Source organism: Acipenser ruthenus, chromosome 10 (assembly GCF_902713425.1).
Source record: "Acipenser ruthenus chromosome 10, fAciRut3.2 maternal haplotype, whole genome shotgun sequence".
Classification (NCBI taxonomy): domain Eukaryota; kingdom Metazoa; phylum Chordata; class Actinopteri; order Acipenseriformes; family Acipenseridae; genus Acipenser; species Acipenser ruthenus.
This window is the reverse complement of record NC_081198.1, coordinates 44,051,697-44,079,073: the sequence shown is the minus strand read 5'-3', so window position 1 is coordinate 44,079,073 and position 27,377 is coordinate 44,051,697. Positions and strand designations below refer to the sequence as shown.

The 27,377-nt window shown below is 37.7% G+C and overlaps 1 protein-coding gene across 9 annotated transcripts in view; it reads right to left on the bottom strand.

Moving 5' to 3' along the window:
* LOC117408998 (kalirin) overlaps positions 1–27,377 on the bottom strand; it is a 170,697-nt gene that overhangs the window by 63,617 nt on the left and 79,703 nt on the right. For 7 of the 9 annotated variants that reach the window (XM_034014531.3, XM_059032343.1, XM_034014497.3 and 4 more), the window contains exons 10-23: positions 25,730–25,852; positions 21,741–21,932; positions 15,978–16,147; positions 13,858–14,032; positions 12,204–12,399; positions 10,664–10,830; positions 7,901–8,020; positions 6,811–7,029; positions 6,122–6,271; positions 5,246–5,360; positions 4,635–4,750; positions 4,268–4,390; positions 3,664–3,846; positions 2,251–2,369 (exon numbers count right to left, since the gene is read on the bottom strand). In XM_034014531.3, coding sequence (XP_033870422.2) covers positions 2,251–2,369; positions 3,664–3,846; positions 4,268–4,390; positions 4,635–4,750; positions 5,246–5,360; positions 6,122–6,271; positions 6,811–7,029; positions 7,901–8,020; positions 10,664–10,830; positions 12,204–12,399; positions 13,858–14,032; positions 15,978–16,147; positions 21,741–21,932; positions 25,730–25,852 — 2,168 coding nt within the window. The remainder of the gene's footprint in view (positions 1–2,250; positions 2,370–3,663; positions 3,847–4,267; positions 4,391–4,634; positions 4,751–5,245; positions 5,361–6,121; positions 6,272–6,810; positions 7,030–7,900; positions 8,021–10,663; positions 10,831–12,203; positions 12,400–13,857; positions 14,033–15,977; positions 16,148–21,740; positions 21,933–25,729; positions 25,853–27,377) is intronic. The other 2 variants (XM_059032344.1, XM_059032347.1) reach the window with 1 other exon arrangement.

The window sequence follows — 27,377 nt, the reverse complement described above, 5'->3', positions numbered from 1 at the left end:
AGGTGGAAAAATAAACCGTTGACCAACATCTGCCAGCATTTTCCAGTCTCTAGCAGCTTCCAGTTGTCCTGGGCGAGGATTGGTTTTAACACCTTTTCTTGGTGGTTTCTCTCCTGGGCGGAGGAATGTTGTCTTTTGTGTGTAATGTTTTGATGGAACAGGTGGCAACTTATTGGTCATGTTACGCTTGTCTTCCAATGCTAAGGCCAAACATCGCAGCACCTGGTCATGGCGCCAAGTAAACCGTCCTTGGCTAAGAGCCACTTTACATCCTGTCAAAATGTGCCTTAATGTTGCAGGTGATGAACACAAAGGACATGAGGGATCCTCTCCTACCCAGAGGTTTAGGTTCTGTGGTGATGGGAGAACATCATATGTTGACCTGATGAGGAAACTGATCCTGCTCTGTTCCATTGACCATAGGTCTTGCCAGCCAATCTTGCGTTGTTCCACACTCTCCCATCTCATCCATTCTCCCTGCTTGGCCTGGGAAATGGCCTTTATACACCTCATCCTCTCTTCCTGCTTTTGCACCTCGTTGACTACCAACTTCCTCCATTGAGCTGGGGCTGCCTTGTGCCATGTAGGAGAAGCTGAACTGAGACCAAGACCCCCTCTTCCATGCTGAACTTGCCCCATGATATCACCAATTCAAAGGGCAGCCTTTGCATCCTCCACAGCTTTCTTTGCCGTCCACTTTCTTCCAGTTTTCAACACAGGTGCTGCCTCCCTTACGCATTTGTCGCGTGACTCTACTAATGTCATTTCCAGTCTGACCTTGGCGCACTTAAACTCCTCGGTTAGAGCGGAGACTGGTAGCTGCAGTATTCCTTTACCATAAAGTCCCACTCTGCTGAGGCAGCGGGGAACTCCCAACCATTTCCTGATCTATGAACTGATTAAAGCTTCCAGCTTCTCTACGCTTGTCAAAGAAACCTCGTACACAGTCAGTGGCCACAGCAACCTTGGCAGTAGACCGAACTGAATGCACCAGAGTTTTAGTTTGCCTGGTAAAGCGCTGCTGTCTATGCTCTTCAACCCTTCCACTGCTTGTTGTCTAACTTCTCCCACACAAACTGTATCCTTTAGATCCCCATTGTACCATCTCCCCAGACTCTTCACTGGCTTCTCAGACACTGTTGGTATTGCCTCACCATTAATGAAGAACGTTTTATCTACTACTTTACCTTTAATTATAGAGATGTTCCTGATTTAGTGGGCTTGAATTGCATTCGTGCCCATTCAATGTTATTGGTTAATTTGCCCAATAACCGATTAGTGCAGGCTACTGTTGTAGTCATGGTTGTCATGCCATCCATGTATACTCGAATTGGTGGTAGTCGCATTCCAGAAGCCAAGCGCTCTCCTCCCACTACCCATTTTGATGCCCTGATGATTACTTCCATTGCCATGGTAAAAGCCAGTGGAGAAATGGTGCATCCTGCCATTATTCCAACTTCTAGGCATTGCCATGTAGTGCTGAATTCTGAAGTTGAAAAACTAAATTGCAAATCTCCAAAGTAGGCTTTCACTAAATTTGTTATTGTCATCGGTACACTGAAAAAAACAAATGCTGCCCAAAGAAGTTCATGTGGCACTGAACCATATGCATTAGCCAAATCCAGGAATGTCACATGGAGCTCCTTCCTCTCCTTTTTAGCTGATTGAATTTGTTGCCAGATCACAATGATGTGTTCTAAGCATCCTGGGAAACCTGGAATGCCCGCTTTTTGTAGTGAAGTGTCAATTAAGCAGTTCTTTAATAGGTAAGTTGACAATCTATGAGCAATAATGCTGAAGAAAATCTTGCCTTCTACGTTTAATAGGGAAATAGGGCGAAACTGACTGATGCTTTGCACAATCTTGTGCAAAAATCTATAAATGTATTACTACATTATATTTGGTTGCCTTTGCAATAAATCAGTTTGGGAGAAAACTGATCTGTTGCTTAAAACCAACCATTTATTTTGATCTACTCTTAATACATAAAACAGCTGGTTTCACTAACTTCAATCAGCATCAATCCTAGACTACCTCGGGCATAATTAGTGCTAATCAGAGTGAAGCCATATTCGATTAAAGAGAACAAACTGTTAAAACATATTGAATAAACAAATTCAAGTAATAAAAATGAAACCAAGAACACATACACCAGATGTAAAGTATACTTATATAAATACAATATATTATACTTGACTCTCTACCTCAATTATACATTTATTTTAAAAAAAGAATCCTTTGCAGTCTTACTCTTTCTTCCTTGCTGATTTTCTCTTCTCCTCGTTAACTTCATGGTTAGCATCCCGCAGTTTGACTTCAGGGTCAGTGAGACTAGCTGGGATGGTATCCAGCTCCAGGTCTTTATTATCCTACAAATAACAAGATGCATGATTTTATAACTCAGAAACCTTCCCTTAAGAAAGCAGGGTCACAGTTAATCATTTTGCAAAAGGAAACTCAATATGGGCTAGAGTTTTAATGGCTATTTTTACAATAGTGAGGTTCAGAGTTGGTGTAACTGGAGTAAGATATGTATGCATTATAGGAGGTGCGAATGATCACAGTCTAATGTTTTGACCCTTTTGTATGTTTGCCTCAAAGCGTTACAAGCTGGGCTGGGATCTCTAATCAGCCCCAAGGATAGCCACGCTTCAGGATCTTGATCCAAGGCAGGGGGGCATTCTACTCTAATGAGGATACTGCTTCCTTTCAATAAAAAGAAAACCTAATGAAATCGAAAATAATAAAATGCAGGAGACATTGGATCTTTACTGTTTGAGCAAAGCTGTCCGCTGACTCCTTGTGAGGAGGTGCTGGCAAACAGCTGCTACAGGAACGCTATGGTAATCCCAGCAGGAGTCCATGGACAGCAATAACATTGAAAAATGGGACATTTGATATCTAGCATGAAATACTGTACTACTAATATGGCTTCCGTTAGACTTTCACAATATCATTTTGTAGTGTCTTTGATTACATGATGTTAAATAAAAGATCAAAATTATGTTCATGTATATATATATATATATATATATATATATATATATATATATATATATATATATATATATATATATATATATTATTAGTATTATTATGTCTCAATTGTAAAATTCTAGGTGGTGCAAAACTTTTGGCCGTAGCTGTAGGACACAATGCATAAACACTTTTAAGATACAGTACTTGTATTAAGGTCATGAAACTGCATCCCTGTGCTCCAGTACTTAAAATACCCTGCTAAAGTAAGTCCTAAAAGTGCCTGTATAAAAAATGTATGTATATAGTTTAAAAAGAGGTTTGATTTTTTGTGCTAGGTGGAATTATAAGATCTGGTAGGATATGACACATATCAATGATCAATATTTATGCATTATTTTGTGGTACAATAAGCAGGGAAGTGTTACTGAGATGTTACATTTGAATTATAAGATCTGCTGTGTCCTTCTTGACTCAAAGGGGAAGCTACTGTCAAGAAAGCATGCTGCAGATATCCGATAAAAAGGAATATCTGTCATATGCAAAAGACATCTTTATTTCATAAAGGCTGGCAAACCCTGAGAATCATGTCTCGCTCCAGTTTATTACAGCCAAGTGCAGCACAAGGGGGAAGTAATTCAGAGGCATTGGTTCTGCTGGAGATAATAAAAGAGAACAAAGACTTACCTCGGAATTGATGCCAAGAGCTTTATCCAAGGTGGATCGATATTTTCCCATTCTCAATGAGAAGTCTCGGTAGTGCTTGTCCACCGTTGCAACCCATTTCTTAAGTTCAATAACGTGAACATGTCCTTTCTCTACAAAGCTGTCAGCCAACTGAATGAGTAGCTTCACCTTCTCCTTAGTTTGCTAAAGGGAGAGAATATTCAGATTCCTGTTCAATAACCTCAGGTTTTTTACATGGATCGGACATTATACGATCATTAATACAAGCAAATGAATGATAACTAGCAAGAAACAACTAAGTTGCATAAGAAAAGTTAAATAATGTTATTCCTTTTAGAAAAAAAAAGACATTTGATTAAAAGTAAATCTAAACATTAGTCAAGCAGACTTTCACCAGATAAAACAACCCCTCTATTTGTTTATAAAAATGTGTTTAAAATAATAAACTTCCAAAAAACAGCATCGATGTCAAGATATATAATTATTTTCAGATTTTACTATCATCGGAAATATATTTTCAATATATCACAAAAAATACTCTCATGTTTGTAAGGGAAACTAACTTCAACAACCCATCATTTGTATCTATTTTGTTTTTGTTTACCTTGGCTGAGATCCTAAACTCTCCATATTCTTTTAGGAGTTCCTGTGTTCTCTCACTTGACTCCCCAGGGGAAGTATGAGTGGAGAGGTAATACTCGCCATTTTCCTGGATCCAGTCTAAGGCCTGTTACAGAAGTCAAAACAAACTTTCATTTTAAGACTCTCATTGACATATAAATTCTTCGTGCGTGACTTGGGGCTTTATTGTATTACCCAAAAACAAATAATTAAAAAAAAATAGTGAACATTTACAAAAAACTTTTAGAATAAATCACCATGTTTGTCTTACGCTTGCAACGACAAGAGCCTTTCAATCTAACTGCATATTAGAAATAGATCCCTGACTGACTTGACTCTAGTTGCTTTACCTGTTTAGCGCTCCGTTCGAATACCACAAACTGCTGGCACTGGTCGAGTCTGCGTTTCTTCATTGTCCAGAAATGCAGCACCCTGTTCTCTCTCTGCAGGAGCTCATTCAGAATTGCTGAGAGAACAGGTTGAAAAGGCACAGTTACATTTTCACAGTCTGGATGCATGTGTGTACTCGTCACTTGCATACTTCACTTCAGTGAAATGTAAACTTCAATAATGCTTTAGCTTTGAGACGAGATCACATATTGTATAACAAGCTGCAGTTACAAAAGTTCAAAACATGATGGCTGATATTCGTTCGAATGTGTTTGTGTTTATAACTAAAATATCTTTTAAAAAGATGAGTTGGCTGATATTCACATAGCACAAAACAGCTGGTACAATGCTAAGGGAAGCCACTCATAACACCTGCCTGTGCAAGGACAATTTAATTACATGTGTAAGCTACAGATTTCAAACGCACCAGCTTCAAAATTATGGAAAGGGGCACAATTAAGCTCATAATACAGTTACTATCTCTGTAAATATACAGAGCCACAGTATTGCTAGCCAGTGAATCAACAGTAAAGCTTCCACTCTCACTCTAATCTGCAGCACATACACACACCTTTTACTTGGTGCTCAGGACCTCGGCTGTGACTTGCTGCTCCAGGCATGCTGAAGTTGTTTCTGTGGATGTATTTCAGGAATACCTCTGCATTCCTTCGTGCTAATGTACAGGCCTGCCAGAGAATGTTTTACAATCTATCAAAGCACTTCAGACAAGGAGAACTCGTTACCACATTAATGGTCATACCAGACAAAACAGAAACTAAATCTAAAACAATCTAAAGCTACTTTGTTAAACACATTGAGACAGGCTTAGAAATGTCTTTATAAGTACAGTACACCCTCGCTATAACAAACCTGTTGGGGTCCAAGCCTTTTTTTGTTGTTGTTTTTTTTTTCTTTAATCATGCTTTTTGACAACCTATATTCACGACAGAGATATGCCTGCGTTACTACTTTTTTCAAACGATCAATATAGTTTCCAGCTTTGTTGCAACATAACATGGTTTTTGTAGGTATAGTTACACAGCGCATGCTTTTTATTAAGACAAAAGCGTACAGACTGCGATGTTGACAGTGTGTGTTTATATTATCTTTTCTTTTAATTTTCTTTTATTTGGGGTCCAGGGGCCAGGTTCGTTATAGCCGAAGCTTCGTTATAGCAGTACTGCAATTTTTTGGAAGGGGGGGCAGTAAAAAAAGTTCTGTCAAGTTATAAAACTATAACTTAGGCACAAATTTGACTGCTTAAAGCAGGCTTTTTTGGTGTCTCTTTTCTAGTTTTGCAATATTAACAGTTGATAATTGCAGTTTACTTTAGTTTAATATTTTAAATCTGCTTATAAAAGGAGAGTCAACACCATATAGTACTAGATATTGAATCAAAGCAGAACTGCAGTGTGGTAAGGGTTAGAATCTCAGCACAGGACTGTACCTTAAGGAAAGCTTCCTTCTGCTCCAGGTGTTTGCTAATCAGAGGGAGGACATGGTCGGTCTCAGCGCAGGCTCCCATTTTATCATGGCCTCCACACCAGTCCTCATCCCTCCGGTACTCCTGCTCCAAACTCTCCAGTACACTGCATACCTGTCAGAATCATGATTCATTGTACTGTGCCATCTCCTTTGAAAAAACCTCTTCAGATATTACTACAATTACTGCAGTAATGATGCATACTGCCTGATGCATTACATTCTACATTCAGTGAAGTAGTAATCTAGATACAGCGATGGCCAAAAGTTTTGCATCACCTAGAATCTAAGGATTGAAACATCATTAAAAAAAAAAAAAAACACTATATGAACATAATTAAGATCTTGTATTTAAAATCATGTAATCAAAGACTACAAAATGATATTGAAAAAGTCTACCGGACACCATAATAGTAGTACAGTATTTCATGTTGGATTTCGAAATGTCACATTTTTCAATTGTTGTCAGTTTTTTCGTTAAGTATATGGAAAAACTACAAAGCGGTGTGTAATTCAATATGTTAACGTAACATTATTCAGCACTTTATGAAGCAAAATTAGTTAATTCTATAGGGTGATGCAACCTTTGACCATAGCTGTATATTCATAGACATGCCTTATGAAGATAGCCCACTGGGTGGCAACAGCACTCACCTGCTCAGAGGTCTTATAGAAAGCTACTGATGCATTGACCAGTTTGAGTCGGTCCTCCATCTTGAGCAGGAGCTGCTGCCAGTGAAGAGCCACCTTCTCTGCACAGCCCCTGATGGCATCAGGATCATAGTGCCCAGCCTGCAGCAACACCTCTGCCTTCTGCTGCACCTGGAGAGCGCTCTGGTGGGTTTTCTGGAGAGAGGTGGCATGAAAGAGGGACTGTGTGGGGCGGACGAGTGTAGAAATGCCAGGCGTGTAGTAAAAAGGGTGAGGTGTGAGCATGGGAGATGCAAGAAATTAAACACATTTTAATTTTCAGTAAACATGCTGGTTTACATTGCATTTTAGCAAAATGATTATATATAAAAGACATTTGTACAGTTAGAAAAACAACACCTGATAGTGTCACATATACAGTTTATTACAGGTATAAACCCTCATCCATAACTATTAATCACTCAATACTGTTAAATGTATTGTACTGTAGACAATGAAAAAGACAAGTCAAAGTTTATTTTAGTATTCATATTAGCATAAACAATATGGATCAAAATCAAATTAAACCGTAACTTTTACCAATATTAAAATATATACATGCAATAGTCTTGTCACGCATTTCCTGGAAACGTTCTTAAATCACTGGCATCCGAGTCTGGGAGTAATTGCCAGCAGGCTTTTGCTTACAGATATGATCATATACCATATATATTTCAGGCCAGCTAAGAGCAGCTTATTATAGTCAGACTTTCATATATGTCTTGAAAACTACTATACAGTAAATCCTACACAGTTCAAAACTGGTCAAGCCATAGCTATTTTCTTTCCTTCTTAAATCCATTCCATGACAAGCATGACTTTGCTTTCAAACTACAAAAAAAGTACAGTATACCCTCAAAGCCACCTATTCACCAAAACGAATACAGGCAAATAATGTGTTGAAATAATATATACAGTATAGTTAATATATTGTTCTAAAAAGCTTAAACAGACTAGAGCATATTTAATTCCAGTATGCTTTGTATAGATACCTACATATACTTGAATGCTTGAACATGCATATTGAAACAATTTGCTTTATTAGAGCAATTACCTCGATGGCCAGCTGGAACTGCTCATGCTCTCTCTGGAGTTGCTCTGCCTCAGACAGGGAGCTTGCATTCACGAGGCTGGCATTGAGCATGGATTCCCCATTCCGAATCCAGCCTAACACCTGGAAACGTGAGAGAAAAAGCCTTTAAAATCACCGTCTTTCCAGAAGACCCACCTTTGACAGTATGTGATTGCACCTTCCTCAAACAGCTCTACTAGGGCCACCGTATAATTATTGTTCAATGGTTTATTAAATATTTACAGGAAAGTTAAAAGTCACAAAAGTCATTCTTTTTTCAGCAGTAAAAGTCAATTTTGTTCTGAGATAATGCAACTTTCCCCCCCTTAAATCCTAAAAAATAAACAAAAACGTTCCCACAGCTAACAGCGCTTGCTTTCATGTTTGTTTTTATTTTTTTGCAGAAGGCAGTACGTAGAATTTATTATTGAATTTAGATTATGGAAATGTTTAGTACAAAATGCCCCACTGAGGGTTCTACATAACTAGTAACACTGGGGGAAATTCACAAAACCTTTTTCCTCCAAAGTGTCATAAGCACCATTTTGTTTGAAAGGAAAATTGAAGTTAATGAAATACACTTAATTCAAGAGCCTTTGGATATTATTAAGTTGTTTGAGTCAGTCCACAAGTGCAAATGTATGCTCTTTTCAGAAGAAAATGTGTGATTGACGCGTTGGAATAAAATGCTTTCTGAATTCCCCCAGTTGTACCGATAAAAAACGATAAAACACCCCCAATACCAAAAAAATGAAATAGTTGTATAGCCAATAAACACTGGAAAACATTATGAATTCATTATGAATATTTTGAACCCACCCCAGCTACTGAGTGGCAGCAAATTCTACATTTCTATTGGAGACCCCGCTTGCAAGATTTAAAATGAGATTATAATTACAGTAGATGTTGTGTTCAAGGGATTTAAACTATATTATAGTATGCTATAACAGATGTCAGGACTGCCCAGTCCCTGACCACATTCCGGCGCCTCCTTAAGACTCACCTCTTCAAACAGCACCTGTAGAACTCCTCTGTTTGTATCCTGGGACACTATCACCCTTCATGTAAATGTGCTTTATTTTGCTTTTATCTGCCCCCTATTTTACTGCATTTAATCCTGTACTTCAGAATACTGTAATCTGCCAAGTGTTTAACCTGTAGTACTTTGTATTTAATCATATCCTGATGTAACTATCACTATTTAATCATATCCTGATGTAACTATCACTATTATCTGCTGTATTATTGAATTGTGGTTTGTCACACTTGTACTTTGCTTGAACAAAAGTTATTGTATTTCTTGCTCTTATTGTATTACTTGTATTGTAACACTTGAAATGTATTTGCTTACGATTGTAAGTCGCCCTGGATAAGGGCGTCTGCTAAGAAATAAATAATAATAATAATAATAATAGTTAGATAGTGAGAATTTAAAAAAAAAATGCCTAGACACACAAAAACCCTAGAAGAATGTGCCTGTGGCCATAAGGATGTCATTGTGGAAGACAGCAAAGGAAGGTTCACACCAGAAGAGGGACCCCCAGCTCTAGATCCCCCTTAGGGGAAGTATCAGTTGCTTCCCAGCCTTGGAGACCGTTTGGTTCGGTCTCACCTCTGCGAGGGAGGCTGTCCGCGAGCCAAGTCATAAAGCACATCTCTCCTATTATCAAATTCCTTTTCCTTTACACAGCCCTTGATCATGTCCAGTCAATTCTACTATAAACATTAATCAGTGTCTCTTAGGGAGACTGGTGCATTGTTCAAAAACAGGATTGTATGGACAATTAAGATGTGTCCCTTTTGGAGTTATCCAGTATAAATAAATATATCAAGGTTGTATTTCACCAAGATATAACATATTTTATTGAAACTCTGGTTCCCTTAAGAGCCAGAACCATATTTATTTTGGACAGGGAGAACAGCAGCGATGTTTCCATGCAAAGTTAAATCCCTTTATCTGATCAACTCCACAGAGGAATTTCAGCTATCTGTCTTCAAAGCCGTCACTACAGTGGCTCTTCCCCTTCAGTGGTTTGCTCCAATCCGAGCAGCCACTTTACACTGTGGTTCAACATACATAAAATAATCTTCAAATGTACTTGAAATTCCAGGCCCAGCACATTAGAGGTTACACACTGGATATGAAGATATATTAGCAACCAAACTGTGTATATCATGTTTTTATAAATACAATTTGTGACAAAGATGAAAGCTTTTATTATTATTATTATTATTATTATTATTATTTGTTTATTTAGCAGACGCCTTTATCCAAGGCGACTTACAGATACTAGGGTGTGTGAACTATGCATCAGCTGCAGAGTCACTTACAATTACGTCTCACCCGAAAGACGGAGCACAAGGAGGTTAAGTGACTTGCTCAGGGTCACACGAGTCAGTGGCTGAGGTGGGATTTGAACCGGGACCTCCTGGTTACAAGCCCATTTCTTTAACCGCTGGACCACACAGCCTCCTTTTAAACTCAAAATGATAAATAAGTCACTTTTAGTGGTGGAAACTATAAAAGGAAAAGTCACTTCAGAAATCATTTCAGAGGGGACCATTGGTTTATACCAACAATAACTGAATAACCGGGCCTTCTCTATATACTAAATGGTCCTTGAAGAATGCAGAAATCAAGCAGTGGCTGCACTCTGTGGCGTGAACTGTAGTTGCTGCAGGTATTATTTCTTAGGGTCTGTTTAGCTACAGGTAATGTTTGTGATGACAGCAGTAGTATCCTACCTGTTTGACCTCAGCTTGCAGGTGTCTCAGCTGAAGACACTGCTCTAGACGCTTCTGGGTCTGATCAGCATTCAAGTCCAGCTCGTGCTGTTTCTCGTGAAGAAACTCCAGCAGTTCCTGCACTTGTGTTGCCAGGTCCATATCCTTGTCACAAGTCAGCTCGATTCCTAATAGAAAAACACAGATTACAACCAGAGAAACTTGTGCAGTGCAACATACTACATGGCAGATGGCGATATGTACAGTAAAAACCTAACTTAATCCCACTGTGTTTCTATTGTATGAAGTAAAACTGTAAACCTCCCCTGGTGGAAAACACCAGCAGGATTAGTATGGCGTTAAAAGATGGTACTGTTTAGATATGCCACTATTTAGATCATCAAAATAGACCCAATCAAACCTGTCAATAAAGCACTTAAAATGGTTATTGTTGAACACATTTTATATCGAGTTGTACTTAAATACAGCATAACTTTTCTCAAATGTACAACATAATGAAATATTTATTTTATCATTCTCGTCTGGTAGAGAAATGTCACAGTTTGGGAGAAAACCACTTTATAACAGGAATCTTGGCAAAAGGGTAATATTTGTCAAGCTTTTGCTTTGTAATATTGTTACCATGCTTCATCTACACTTCAGCATGACGTTTGGTTTGAATCCAAATAAATGAACTTTTCCGCAATCTATTTTCAGGAACTATCATGCTTGCGCCTATTGAGATCTTGCATTGAGATCTGGTGTTTTCCCTGGTGGAAAACACCAGCAGGATTAGTATGGCGTTAAAAGATGGTACTGTTTAGATATGCCACTATTTAGATCATCAAAATAGACCCAATCAAACCTGTCAATAAAGCACTTAAAATGGTTATTGTTGAACACATTTTATATCGAGTTGTACTTAAATACAGCATAACTTTTCTCAAATGTACAACATAATGAAATATTTATTTTATCATTCTCGTCTGGTAGAGAAATGTCACAGTTTGGGAGAAAACCACTTTATAACAGGAATCTTGGCAAAAGGGTAATATTTGTCAAGCTTTTGCTTTGTAATATTGTTACCATGCTTCATCTACACTTCAGCATGACGTTTGGTTTGAATCCAAATAAATGAACTTTTCCGCAATCTATTTTCAGGAACTATCATGCTTGCGCCTATTGAGATCTTGCACGGTAACCCATTTGAATGGAGATGCAAGGGTTTTAGCTTTCCTCTGATGGTTAAAACATTTATACTAAAATATGGATAAACAACGAGCATAAGAGGATTGCAGCTTCTAGTTTTTCTTAACCTAATACCTGAATCTGTTAGCTCCAGCTGCTGAACTAAAACATCTGGTCAGATAATACCACAGCAGTCTTACAGTAAGTTCCTCTCTATCACACTTGTCTGTTTGCTCATACTGTTTTATGTGGATTTGCAAGAGGTCACAGCCATGTCATAACTTCCACAACTCATTTAAAAACTTAGCTACCTTAACCCTTCCATAGTGCTCACATTTACAAATGGCGTTCTGTCTGTGTCACTGTCTGTTACCTGAAGCTTGGACCTCCATGATATACTGGTGCAAGTCTTGACCTTGTTGAATGACCTCAAAAGTCATGTTGCTCATTGCCAGCTTTCTTTCAGTGTGCCTTTGGAAACGCTGCTCAGCCAGGGTGAGGTCCTCTGTGTTGAAGTCGTTGATCTGTCTCAAGAGGTCTTCATTCCAGGCGTCTAGCTCTGCCGTTACCTAAAGCAAAACATGCCATTAAGTCTCAAAACAGTGCTCACAGGTATCGCAAATGATCTATTCCTTAATGTACAAGTCAAGGGCTAAAGCAGGGCTCTAGGTTCTCATATCCAGTTACTCAGTCTGAAGTGTCAAGCATCAGTTACAGAGCGTCTGGACAAAAGGCATACATACACAAACAGTTCTGTAATGATATAAATGGGACCTAATACAAAATAAATGTGAATAAATTCAAAGCTTTTTACCACTGACTGAAGCAGAACATTACCTATTACCAGTACAACCCTTTCTTGTACGTTTTAGCTCTGATTTTAGATATGTGAGCAAACCATGTTCATATTCCAGATATTTGCAGACATGATACTGTATATGTACAGTAACATTGTCTTCAACTGTAATCAGGAAAACAATCTGCATAACACAACCTTGTGTTACTTTGAATAATTTGAATAATATTTTCTGTAATGTATCCATCTTAATTGTGTAGAGGAGGTGTGCTTCTTTATTGGATGAATGTTTTGTAATGTTTGAGATTGTGCCTATTTCTTGCCAGTGTTATCTAGCACAAAGGCTTAACTAAACTTCCTGGTAAAATAAGAAGCCAGCTAGGCTTGCAACATACAGGAAATATGCAATTGTTAATTATGGCTTATCTGGGCACCTAATTTCATTTGTTCTTTCCGGTCAATTGTACATAATAGCAATCTTTTTTTTACAATCGGGTTTAACTAACTCTGCACCAGTGACACAAGGACTAGTCACACCTCTTTTTTAATCAGAAGGGCTAGGCTGCTGTGTTGCATGATGCCTTCCTAAAGGCACTTTAGATGTATTCTATACAAATGTTTAGATATGATCCTATGGGAAAGGTTTGCCTCATCAACAGCAAAAATCTGGACAAGCTGACCTCATCTCAGACATTTCCTGTTTCATCTCTCTAAACCTTTATGCTTTCAAACGCTAGGTTAAACGTACAATGCAACCTTACAAAATATGACTTATTACACCATCTTATAATCAGTTAGTAACATACAATGTCATAGCTGTAAAGATCAGAGCTAAATCCATTGTTCCTACTGCACATACAAAAATAAAAAAATAAATACATATATGACAGGTTCCTCCATATACAGTATTATGAGATTATGATGTTTTCAATATTTTGTTGCAATGAAAGTATCACAATTGGTTCTCTGTAAACTACTGACACCTGCATCATATCCCTGTTACCAGTTTTTTTTCTAACTTTTTCAAGTAAATCAAAATGAAACCAAATATTGCTACAACAAAATAATGCATTATTTAAATAAGACACTGCTATTACCAGACATCCTGTGTCTCTGCCAGCTGTGCCTATCCATCCCAGAGAGAGGGAGATGAACCCTCAGTATCTCCTGGGAGATCTTCCCCATCTGTTCGGTAAATCTCACTGCTTTATCTCTGCGAGCCAGCTCTTACCTCAATGGTGTACTGCTCGAAAATACGAAGCTGGAGGAAAATATCTAACTTGATTTTCCTCTCATGGAAAAGCTCTTCCATCTGTCCCTGGGCTTCATCTAGTTGCTGCAGCACACTCTCAATGTGGCTGATGGAGCTATTGTGGGGCATCTTATTGCTGGACATTGCGGAGTCCCTGTGGCAAGGCAGCAAGATGGAAAAAAAGCAAAACATAAAAAAACAATGCAGAAGCAAGAGGCCACAGCAGAAAGCCTTTTAATCAGTGCAGTACAGTGCAGTAAAACGGCTAACAAAGATGCTACTAATGCTCAGAATTTACAGACCAGGAATATCCAAGACAAAGAATGTGCCTGTTTATCTGTACACTGAAATTTGACCCTCTAACACTAACAAGGACCTGAGGTACATCAGTCCGCACTGATTGCATTTGATTGCCTGCAATTTGGCGTTAGATGACACAATTTCCTTTTTGAGTTAAGGCAGCACTCAAGTATAAACACAAAGTTTATATTACAAATGTCAAACTTAGGCACAGTAAAAGTGGTGAAACTGACATTTTCTATTACTTTTCCACATCTATTGTCATTGTGGCTTCCAAAGTGTATAATGAATATCATACTCAGCATGAAAAGGACCAATTTCATTAAAAAAAAAAAACATTTCACATGCTTGTGTTTCATGGAAATACGTTGTGTAATACTGCACTCCATTTGTTTTTTTGATCAAATCTCGCTATTATTTTCTCATTTAGAAGTTTACCGTGGTAAATTTTGTAGTTTTACCATGCATACCACCTGCTTATACTATGCATTTACTATGGTTTTCCAGTGCTTTTATCAACATTCCAAATATGATACATTTTAAACGTTTAACACCCCCAGTTCTTTCATGCTTTAGCATACCAGTGTGCCTGTGCTTTACCGTGCTTTCACTTTGCTTTGCCATAAATTTCAAAAGCAATTCATGAAGATTTCTTTGTTAGGAGTAAAAAAAGAAAATATTTTTTTCGGAGACATGATGTGTGTATGAAACAATATGTACAATTCTCCTTAAACAGATAACTGCTTTTGTTTGAAGCTCTGTACTGTACATATATCGATTACAATTTATTTTTATAGTTGTATTAGATCATTTTTTTTATTGCCACTTTCTACCATATTGTTTTGGACTGGTCAATTCAGTTTCCGCATGCTTCTTTTTATTTCATTTTTTTAATTATTGTAAACATGACAGCCAACAGACAAAAAACGCCTGACATGCATCATGTTCAGCCCTGACAAAGCTGACACACTACGGCAGCTGAGATCAAAACAAGCAGGGTAGAGCATTGAAGGTGCTAAACTAATTGAAAACTGAAGTGTAGAGGGTAGGTGAAGCATGGGCAATGGCAAGGTGAGCTTCCCCTATACTGCTCTGAAAGAGAGTAGATCGGTCTCCATGCTCATCCAATCCTCAGTTAACAGCTGCGTCAACCGTGATGGTTTGTGAAGTGGATATCCTATCCATTACGAACTCCATTGAGATGTCTACACCGGTGAACCGGTGACCCAGCAGTAAAAAACTTCACAATCCAATGGGCCAACCATCCCTGGCTCCAGCTTGTTTTATTTTATTTTTTTTGCCAATTATTTTTATTATTTTCTCCCAATTTGGAATGGCCAATTATTTTATTATGCTCAGCTCATCGCTACCACCCCTGCGCTGACTCGGGAGGGCGAAGACGAACACACACTGTCCTCCGAAGCGTGTGCCGTCAGCCAACCACTGTGGACTCACCATGCAGCCACCCAAGAGCTACAGCGTCGGAGGACAACGCAGCTCTCGGGCAGCTTACAAGCAAGCCCGCAGGTGCCCGGCCAGACCACAGGGGTCGCTGGTGCGCGGTGAACCGAGGACACCCTGGCCGACCTAACCGTCCATCCCCCCGGGCGACGCTTGGCCAATCAAACGCCGCCCCCTGGGAGCTCCTGTCCTCGGTCGGAAATGCCTGGACAAAGGAATAGCCTGGACTCGAACTCGTGACGTCCAGACTATAGGGCGCATCCTGCACTCTACGCAAGTGCTTTTACTGGATGCGCCACTCGGGAGCCCCTGGCTCCAGCTTATAATGGCTGTCTCACCTCAGTTGCTGGATGAGGTCCTCCCCTTCCTTGATGACATTCAGGGTTGCCTCCAGCGTGGCAGTTTGCTGCTGCTGGAACTGCTTGATCAAATCCTGTACAGAATCCACTGAATCAGAGCACACCTCTTCAATAAGCTCTTTTTGGAGATCTTCCATCCATGTCCACAGCTATGAATAACAGAACAACCAAAGTTAACCTTCTCATTCCATACAACTCCCCCCCCTAGTGGGCTGTGGTGCGTAGCAGCAGTGTGTACTATATGCTAGCTACAATTAATGTTTAGAACATATCCTGCAGTTATTTCCATGCAACTGGCATAAAACAAATCTGTGATTAGATCTGCCTCTTAGATTATTATCTTTTCTGTTTGTTTATTTACAGTGGCCTTTACAAAATCATTGCCTCTACTGTATATTAATCCATCACAATGCTCTGTTTTTAAATTGTGACAGGCCTTTACAACATCTGATGATACCAAGTCACTCCGTGAAATCCTAATTTTCACAGAAATATCAGGAGTGTCATCTACTGTTCCTTTCTTGGCGGAACAGTGAATTCAGAACAGGGTATGACTCATTTTAGTCCCCTCGGACAATGTCCTTTTGTATTCAATTTCCTTTTTTGTAAAAAGTAAAAGTAGGTTGCTTTTTTTTTTTTAGCAATTCATACTCTGTGAAACAGAAAACTAGGTACTTATGATCACGTCTTTTTTTTATAAGCCTATTTTCTGTGTGTGTTTGCATATACTTCTATGAAGAGGGAGCGGGATGTGGTACTGGTAATAAAAAAGAGGCTACAAGAGAAAGCTTGAGTCTATCTCAATTCACAGTTCTAAAGCAGTATCTCAATGACGGAGGAACTTGGTCCCAATAAATAAGTTCTGATTTGTTACAAACATTCCAACATTTAAACAGAATTAAACAGAATCTTACATCCCTGCTGCATTCATAATTATTTTGTCTGGTCCATACCCTGCTTGCTTTTTTGACTGAGATATTTATGAAGTAACCAGGGATCCTTGTGAATCAATCCCTAAATGTCAAATGTATCAATTCCTATGTAGAGAGGCTGACCAAAAAAAAAACAAAAAAAAAAGATTTACCCTAAACCTGAACAATTGCTGATTAATAACCATAATTAAAAAAAAAAAAAAACATCCATACTGTCAATTTTTTTGTAAGGCATATACGGTACACCATGACCGACAACACATTTCACTGCCATGAAAACAGATTTATAGGACGGGGAACCTTTACAACTTCACTGGTTGCCATAGAAACTATGACTATGCCTGATCTGAACACACACAGGATTACTAACTAGATAGATAGATAGATAGATAGATAGATAGATAGATAGATAGATAGATAGTGGTATTTTGTAAATAGGTGTGCCAGTAGTGGTTACAACAAAATAAAATGCCATGTTAAAAATAGATGGGAATGTTAGGTCAAAAAGCCTTTATCACTTGTGCAGGAAACTTTCAGAATTAAATAGATAGAAAGCTGATGCTGAATGTTTCACTTAAATTAGGAACATCCATATAAACCATTATATAAAATACATAATTTGCATGTTTTGCTTTTACTGTTTACAATATAGCAACTTTTGTTGGCAGTGACACCTCAAGGGGCTATTCCTTACCCCAATTTTAATAAAGTAAAAAGCAATTAATAAAATAATTAGATATACAGCCACAGTATTGTCTAACCACAGTGAAGGTCATTATTCTATACATTTCATTATTATCAAAACTGACAGGCTCCATAAAAGATTCAGGTTCTTTGTAATTCAAATAAAGGTCTTGCAAAATGGTACTTCAGCCAAACAATCACAACTGTAACCATCTCTTTTTAAAGAGAAGAATATATTTGTGAAAAAATCTATAGCATTACTGACAGCAATTTAATTTCCCTGCAAGGGTTAAAAAGTTTATACAGAGCAGCTTTGCAGTTTGAGTGGTTGTCATGGAAACTGTCCCTCTGAGCTGAACACTCAGGATTACAAATGTAGCTCTGAAATAGTTTAGTAATTTCAGCCATAAACAAAGATTTGACATCTATTTAATCACAACACGTTGGCACAAAATTACACATGGATATTAAAATGAATCTGAATACAAGCATATGTGATAATAAGGGGAGAAATCAAATAACCTGTGTGAGGTTCTGAAATAACAAGATGATTTATTTCTAAATTAGCATAATATAACAAATTAGGTAAGTATGCAGGGATGATAATATTAATATTAAAATTGTACTGAACTTTACTCAGGCTTGTTATCATGAAATTGTCTTTTTTTATGATTTCAAATGCTAGGTAGAGTTGACAGCATTCTTATGTGGGTATCAGGATTGTTGTTGTTTTGCATAATATATTGACCATTTAGGGAAAGACAAAGGAGTTGTAAATGTCTACCACTTATTTTTCAAAGAGTGGTCAATCTACAGTAAATAAAGAAAGACAGTGGCGTGAACGTTGGATAATCAATGGGAAAAGGATTCAGTCTAAAGTGGGGTTGATTCCTTGCAAGGGAATTTAAACTCATGATGAGAATGTTGTCTGGAAAAGACATTGATTGATCTAGGTCAGAACTCATTTTCCACAGTGATCAATTAAGGCAGCTGTCTCCAGTGGGAAGGAACGCAGACCTTCAGATTATTTTACCACTTAATCCTATACATACTTCTGAGTTTTACACTGGACTGTAGGAAAGCAGTGTAGTTCAAACCGAGCCATGATGGAGAAGGGGTCATCAGTAAAAAAAAGAAAAGGCTACAAATAAAGCACATGAAAGTGCACAGAAACAAGAAATAAGTGCCATTTACTGAGGGTGTATTTACTGTGAATGATTTGCGTTTATCTGTTTTATATACATGTATGTGTGCATATATGCATGTAAGTATGTATGTTTCTTCATTTCATAAAAGTGATTTATGATCACTTTTCAAATCCCACCTCAGCCACTGACTCATTGTGTGACCCTAAGCAACCTCCTTAACCTCCTTGTGCTCTGTCTTTTGGGTGAGACGTAATTGTAAGTGACTCTGCAGCTGATGCATAGTTCACACACCCTAGTCTCTGTAAGTCGCCTTGGATAAAGGCGTCTGCTAAATAAACAAATAATAATAATGATAAAAAAAAAAAAAGTATTTGATAATCTAATATTGTAATGAGCGTGTTAGTAAGCTATACCAGTAATAGTGTTAAACTTTTAAAATGACAGTTATCCATGCAAAGAGGTTGTTGTGTTTGAAGCTTAGGTCAATAACAACAAAGTAAGCCGGGCATTGAGTCACTTGAAATGATTGAGTTTGTAGAGAAGAAAATTCACTCGGTGCACTGAAGCTGTACAGAAAGGGTATTTATTGTATCTGTACAGTATATTAACTAAGCTAAACTCCATTTCACCCACTGCTTTTTCAAAGTACTATTGTACTACTATTTTAGGATTCCAAGCATCATTTTTTATTATATCTATACACAATGAACTAGGTCTGGCTCATTGTGGCATACAGCACTGCACACTGTTGCAGTCCTCATACACATTAATCTTTGTGAAAGCAGATGTTCCACTAAGATGTACCATCTTGTTTACAGAGGCGCCCTGTGCTCAAAGATGGTGTAGTTACATCAAGAGCTTTATCACATTCACATTCATAAAATAACTGAAGCAATAAACGTCCACTGCCATCATAAAACTCACCACAGTCAAGGTATTGTGGGGATGATTAGCAATACAAGAACATGGAATACTGAACGTTGTCATTGTTCATGAAAGAACAATACCAGCAGTTTAATAGTAAGAAGAACATTCAGGAGTCAGTAAAGCAGTATACGAATACCCCCCTACACTTTAAAGCAAACATTATACCCTGATTCTGTACGCCATTTGCCACGTGAGGTGTCTAACAAGTTTAAGAAGTGCAGCCACATCATTAGCCTTAAAGATCCTTGGATACACTCAGAAAAATAAGACCAACCACTCCAGAGTCTTCCTGCATACTCAGCGATGTGTGGCTCACTTTAGCTAATTGCTACTGCAGTTTATTTGCAGTTTACTTGAAAAAATAAATCAATGTGAAGATAAAACCACAAATACTGATCGAATAAAAATGTAAATTAAATGCAAAAACTTATATTGAATTGCTCTTATGTGATTGTGGACTCAACCTTATTTGGATAGTGTATCAAAGAGCAAACCTTCGATCTTCAGAGTATATTAATAATGTTATTGAAAAAGTACTATAACACGTGTACACTACATCACTGCCGCATAGGAAACTTATTAAATGCCTGTGAATTTGTTTTAATTAACATTCTATATATTCCATATTCAAAGAAATGCCCCACCACTCTCGGCATATACTGTACAATGCCAGAATAAATAATCAGAACATTACAATTGTAAGTAACTACAAACACTTAAGGTGCAAAATGTTAAATCAGCCGAGTGCATGGGAATTGTAATGGTAAACATTTGGTAGGAAAAACAGATTTCAGTTTGATCACTAACTGTATTTTCAAAAATAATTTATTCTAAATAACACACGTTATATTTACTGGGTAGCCTACATAGCCAGACAGGGGCTTACATTGAAAAATCTATTCCAGCATTATTATCCTAATCTCCTGACCAACAATATACTGCAGTTTATTGTTGATATTAAAAAATACTGATCTGTACTCCAGCAATCAGTGCATGCATACATCAGAACTAATTCAAATAATGTGTAATTACTTCTTAGACTTAGAGTAACTCATTTTGACTTCTGTGCAATGTAATTAAAGGAATGGTTAACACACAAGCTATTATTTTCTGACTACATTACTCGCATGTTGCAAAAATATTGACAAGTAAAATAATTGGGGACTGTAATTTCTGCAAATAGACCAGCATACTGCAATTAACTACCGTACAGGATGTGAAAACAGACTTCCATTTCTAATTTAAATACAAAGCTGTTACTATTTGTTTATAAATAATTTAAACACAGAAAAAAAGCATTTCATTATCAATAAATATTATCTGTGTCAACTAATATATATATATATATATATATATATATATATATATATATATATATATATATATATATATATATATATATATAATCACCACATAATGCAAACACAAATCATGGACACCCCAAGCTGTATGTAAATATGAAATTCATTAGAACAATCATACTATAAAACTAGGTCAACGGCACAGCACTTTAAAACTCCCACCAACTTTCATCTCCCACCACAGTCAACAATCTCAATGGTCTCATCTTCTTCCTGAGGGAACTGTTGGTCACAAAACCCCAAACCACTGAGCTGAATAGCTGAATGTCCTTAAGAATGTAAATGGAGAACTATCCTTTGCCCTGGTAAATGCATTAGGTTATGGTTAAACAAACTCAGAAAAGTATTGCAGAAAGCCATATTCACAAAATGGAGGACTGATGATTACATACAGTACTTGGGTTATGTTAGGCCTAGTCCTCTTGAATTATGTCACTGAAGTTGTTAACAAAGCCACTTCCACCAGACTGGAAACTAAAACCACATGTCAGTTATGTGTGTACCTGCCTACCTCCTGCGGTTCATCTCATATTCTATAACAATTACCCCATACATATTGTACCAGCCCAGTTCCCAGCCAGACTGTCAAGCTCATATGCGTATCTCTATGTGGGGAGCAACAGTCTGCCTCTGGGGGTATGATACATTAGGAAAGGACATCAGGTAAACTGAGAACGATGTCAGACATACCTCTTTGGTGTGAGTGTGAAAGGAAACTGACATATCCAGAAGAAGCTTCCTCTGCTCAACCCTTCGGACAAAGTCCTGAATGCGCACTTCCAGGTGCCGTGCAGCTTTGTAGATCTCCTCTGGGTCACACTCCCCGGTCTGAGCCAACTGCTCCGCAGCTTCTAGCAGTTTGTCAGCATTGGTGTACGTATTCTGCCATAAAAAACAAGGAAACAAGGAACAGGGTATGAGTCACATAACTGTCTGCTGCAAATATATATATATATATATATATATATATATATATATATATATATATATATATATATATATATATATATATATACAGTGCCTTGCGAAAGTATTCGGCCCCCTTGAACTTTGCAACCTTTTGCCACATTTCAGGCTTCAAACATAAAGATATGAAACTGTAATTTTTTGTGAAGAATCAACAACAAGTGGGACACAATCATGAAGTGGAACGAAATTTATTGGATATTTCAAACTTTTTTAACAAATAAAAAACTGAAAAATTGGGCGTGCAAAATTATTCAGCCCCCTTAAGTTAATACTTTGTAGCGCCACCTTTTGCTGCGATTACAGCTGTAAGTCGCTTGGGGTATGTCTCTATCAGTTTTGCACATCGAGAGACTGAAATTTTTGCCCATTCCTCCTTGCAAAACAGCTCGAGCTCAGTGAGGTTGGATGGAGAGCATTTGTTAACAGCAGTTTTCAGTTCTTTCCACAGATTCTCGATTGGATTCAGGTCTGGACTTTGACTTGGCCATTCTAACACCTGGATATGTTTATTTGTGAACCATTCCATTGTAGATTTTGCTTTATGTTTTGGATCATTGTCTTGTTGGAAGACAAATCTCCGTCCCAGTCTCAGGTCTTTTGCAGACTCCATCAGGTTTTCTTCCAGAATGGTCCTGTATTTGGCTCCATCCATCTTCCCATCAATTTTAACCATCTTCCCTGTCCCTGCTGAAGAAAAGCAGGCCCAAACCATGATGCTGCCACCACCATGTTTGACAGTGGGGATGGTGTGTTCAGGGTGATGAGCTGTGTTGCTTTTACGCCAAACATAACGTTTTGCATTGTTGCCAAAAAGTTCGATTTTGGTTTCATCTGACCAGAGCACCTTCTTCCACATGTTTGGTGTGTCTCCCAGGTGGCTTGTGGCAAACTGTAAACGACACTTTTTATGGATATCTTTAAGAAATGGCTTTCTTCTTGCCACTCTTCCATAAAGGCCAGATTTGTGCAGTATACGACTGATTGTTGTCCTATGGACAGAGTCTCCCACCTCAGCTGTAGATCTCTGCAGTTCATCCAGAGTGATCATGGGCCTCTTGGCTGCATCTCTGATCAGTCTTCTCCTTGTATGAGCTGAAAGTTTAGAGGGACGGCCAGGTCTTGGTAGATTTGCAGTGGTCTGATACTCCTTCCATTTCAATATTATCGCTTGCACAGTGCTCCTTGGGATGTTTAAAGCTTGGGAAATCTTTTTGTATCCAAATCCGGCTTTAAACTTCTCCACAACAGTATCTCGGACCTGCCTGGTGTGTTCCTTGTTCTTCATGATGCTCTCTGCGCTTTAAACGGACCTCTGAGACTATCACAGTGCAGGTGCATTTATACGGAGACTTGATTACACACAGGTGGATTCTATTTATCATCATTAGTCATTTAGGTCAACATTGGATCATTCAGAGATCCTCACTGAACTTCTGGAGAGAGTTTGCTGCACTGAAAGTAAAGGGGCTGAATAATTTTGCACGCCCAATTTTTCAGTTTTTTATTTGTTAAAAAAGTTTGAAATAGCCAATAAATTTCGTTCCACTTCATGATTGTGTCCCACTTGTTGTTGATTCTTCACAAAAAATTACAGTTTCATATCTTTATGTTTGAAGCCTGAAATGTGGCAAAAGGTCGCAAAGTTCAAGGGGGCCGAATACTTTCGCAAGGCACTGTATATATATATATATATATATATATATATATATATATATATATATATATATATATATATATATATATATAGATGAGACTGTTTCTGCTGTTCCAGACATGGGATATTTTGCTAAGCACCCAAAAACAATTAAGTTAATTTTAACCAGCATCCCCATCTGCGAGGGACTCCAATGTAAATCCATACACAGTAGTCCCACCCTTGGCATGAAACACTTTTTTTTTATTTATCTGAGATGCAACATGGAGCATCAGGCATCAAGCTGGATTCATAAACCGAATGCACATGCGTATCCTGGAAATCCAAGAAATCTCAGCTGCAGTAATGATCTGACTTGATTTGACCTCAAAGGGACAGAAAATATTCCTCAAAAGTCCTAAAAATAAATATTTTCCCTAAAGTATGGCACAACCTAAATTGTCATCTCAGAAGCATATACAAATCTCTGCCATTACAGTAGTTATTTTTCTTTAACTGAACTGTGACATTGCCAGTGCCTATTAATGACATTCCATGCTAGAATCCAGGGAAGTGGGACTCATTTCCACTGTTAGGGGGTCTAATCTTTTGTAGATCTCTCGATTATCCACTGTGAATATGTGTGTATTTAAATCTCTCTGTCCCTAACCCCATTTATAAAAATACAATAATCTAGAAAGGGTATGTTTAGTGACAAATATAAACAGGATAACATTACAATGTGTGTAGCATTGCATATGTTGTATATTTTTATGTAGCCTTTCATATACGAATGCTATTTTATTATTATATGCAATAAATATACTGTAAATATATATTAGTCAGTATATATTAAAACCAGAAAAAGGCTCATATCTCATCCAATGCGCAAAACATTAAGGGATGTGCCACATATCACAAAATGGTACATTTGAAGAAACAGTGAAGTTTTGATAGAAATAGTTTTTGAAATGTGTGTGCCAGTTCTAGACTTGCTATCTGCACCAGATGGTAACTATTAGGCTCTGAAGAATCCTCAAGTATAATTTCTACCAATGCTTACACAGCATCCCTATCAAAACCTCCCAGAGCATCTCCAGACTAGTATCACAAAGCTATGAGAAAACACTGAAGTCTTCTTCATTTCAATCCCCAGTGGAGAGCAATCAATGGCTCCACACTGCCTAATCCCACGGCTAAAATCCAATTTCATTAGCCCACTTTCTATTCCATGAAGCAAAACATGGAAAACTTCTGCTTTGGGTTTTGTGAAACCTGTCTTCTACTGTTCTACTGAAGCATCTATTACCTTAACCCCTTGGACTTAATTACCTAATTAGAATTTTTAACCTAAAGACCTAAAGCAGCTGTTATCTTACAGTAAGTTACAGTAAATTGGCATTGCAGCGCTAATTAAGCAAGAACCATAGAAATAAAAAAAGCAAAAAAAGTGAAGATTATTTAAAATCCACATTTTAAGTGTGTTTAGCTTCATTTTAGATACAGGTACAGATACTGGTTTTATGCATGCAGAGATTATACATTATTATAAATATTATACCTGCATTAAATATGGATGAATCTCTGCCCAGTGCCAAACAAGTGCTTCACCATCTCACATATGTTCCAGTTAGTACAATTAGTACTACATGTTTACTAAACCTTTTCACTCTAAATGTTAAATAACTTGTATGCTCACTGCTGTTGCATGTGTTTCATCTGGCATTGATTTCAGCATATCCAGATTCTGATTGTTGACTGCACACACTGCCATTGCTAACATACTTCTACACTAACAGCTCCTGTACGAGGCGACTACTGTACCTGATTTATATGTACCTGTACAATCAGAATGGATTGTAAATGTTTTTTTAATAATCGGTATATCCACTGACACTGCTGTTGGAATGCAACAGTGCAGTAACATGCTCTTGCCACAGAGCATGTCGCCCTCCATTTTATATATAAAAAATGTCTGCTATCAGAAGGCAGAAAAAGACAAGCAAAAATATGCCACACATAGACTTAATTCTTGAGAAATAATGACCTTGAACATACTGGAATACCGTATCCTTACCTGGGCTACTTCCTCAAAGTCATCATGTCTCTTCTGGAGTGCCCTTGCTCTGTGAAGTGACTTTCCAACTCCTGTGTGTTTGCTGAGAAAGGCTTCCCCGTGGTTTTCAATCCAGTCCATCACCTGTTGTTGGAGTGAAAACGGCAAGAGCAATTGTTAAAACCACCAGCACTTTGAAACACTAAATAAAACAACTGCGTAATACTCTTCAATTGTGATTTTCAAGCTCAGGCACACGATAAACCCAGAGTTGCTCACAAGATGGCACTGTACAGCTACATTGGCAGCATTGTGAATTAGCAAAGTACAGTATAATGTGTGAGCATCTTTTCAACAATAGGTTGTCCCAATACATTTTGTAAGGTAGTGTATACTGTATTTACAAACTACTATGGAAATATAACTAAAACTGATATGACTGGTAGTAAAGCCTGATGTACACAGACATCATCTTTTGGCATATTTAGTTTGTCATAAACAATAGTTCTACTTCAAAGTACCACAGATCATAACAGCTACTACAGTAAAACCCCACAGTATAACAGATTCGAATTAATTTGTTTAATTTCAGGGGACCGTAACAATAAATGGCTGCCCTATATCAATTATCCCTTCTTCCTGTTTTATTCTCGGAGAAGATCCCATAATCACATTCGGTCTGTGCACAGAGTGAGTCAGTGCTAAAAAAAACCATAAAAGTGGCCCCTGACATTATTTTTCATCCTTGTGTGTGTGTATAATAAAGTGTTTATGAAATACGCATATGAGGGTACCAGCATAATTTGTTCTCAATTTAATTAGAACTTCAAAAATAGGATTCTAAAATAGACGCTTGTCCTTTGACCTAGATACTTAGTACTGTATTGGCATAAAGAGGTAAGATCTTCTTTGCATAATACCCATTAAAATTAGCACTCAGTTGTCTATACTGTCATACAAAAGAACTGCAACAGAAAAACTCAAATAGGTTCAGTTACATTTAAACTTGGTCCCATTTTCCATAGGTTACATCGACTTCGACTAGCTGTATTGTGTTCTCTGTAATATTGTCTATTCCAGCAAGTGTCCACTGTACTATATGAGTAGAGTTCCTTATGCATTAAGGTCAAATATACTTAGATATTCTAGTATAATCAAAGCATTTAGGGAATGTTTGGGAAAATGAATGGGAAAGAGTGGCAGCTTTATTTTGCAGACAGATAAGTGGCTTTTACCCTGAAGCACAAAAGAGCGTTACTAAACAATTACATGACTGAGCACGTTGAAGTGATCACAGTGATTACAGTATGCAAATGCATTGTGTATGCATTTGTTTTTCGGTTGCAATTTAAATGGTGCTTGTTTATTAAATGGCCTATGGTACAGTAAGTCACACAAGCTTAGTCCCCTATCTTTATTTCAAGGACATTCCTACTGCACCACTCAGGCAGGCTTGGCTTTTATTAATTATTTGAAAATGTTATTCAGTATTGATCTGAAAACCCATTAGAAGAGTCTGATACTTCTAGTCTGCTCTAATTGCAATAAGCTGTGAGAGTTAAGTAATGAATTACCGGTACACAAAGGATGTTTTTGTGTGTATTGTTGTTTACAACATCAATGTAGAAATCAATGCAGAAAACAAACATGAAAAAGTACATAAAATAAT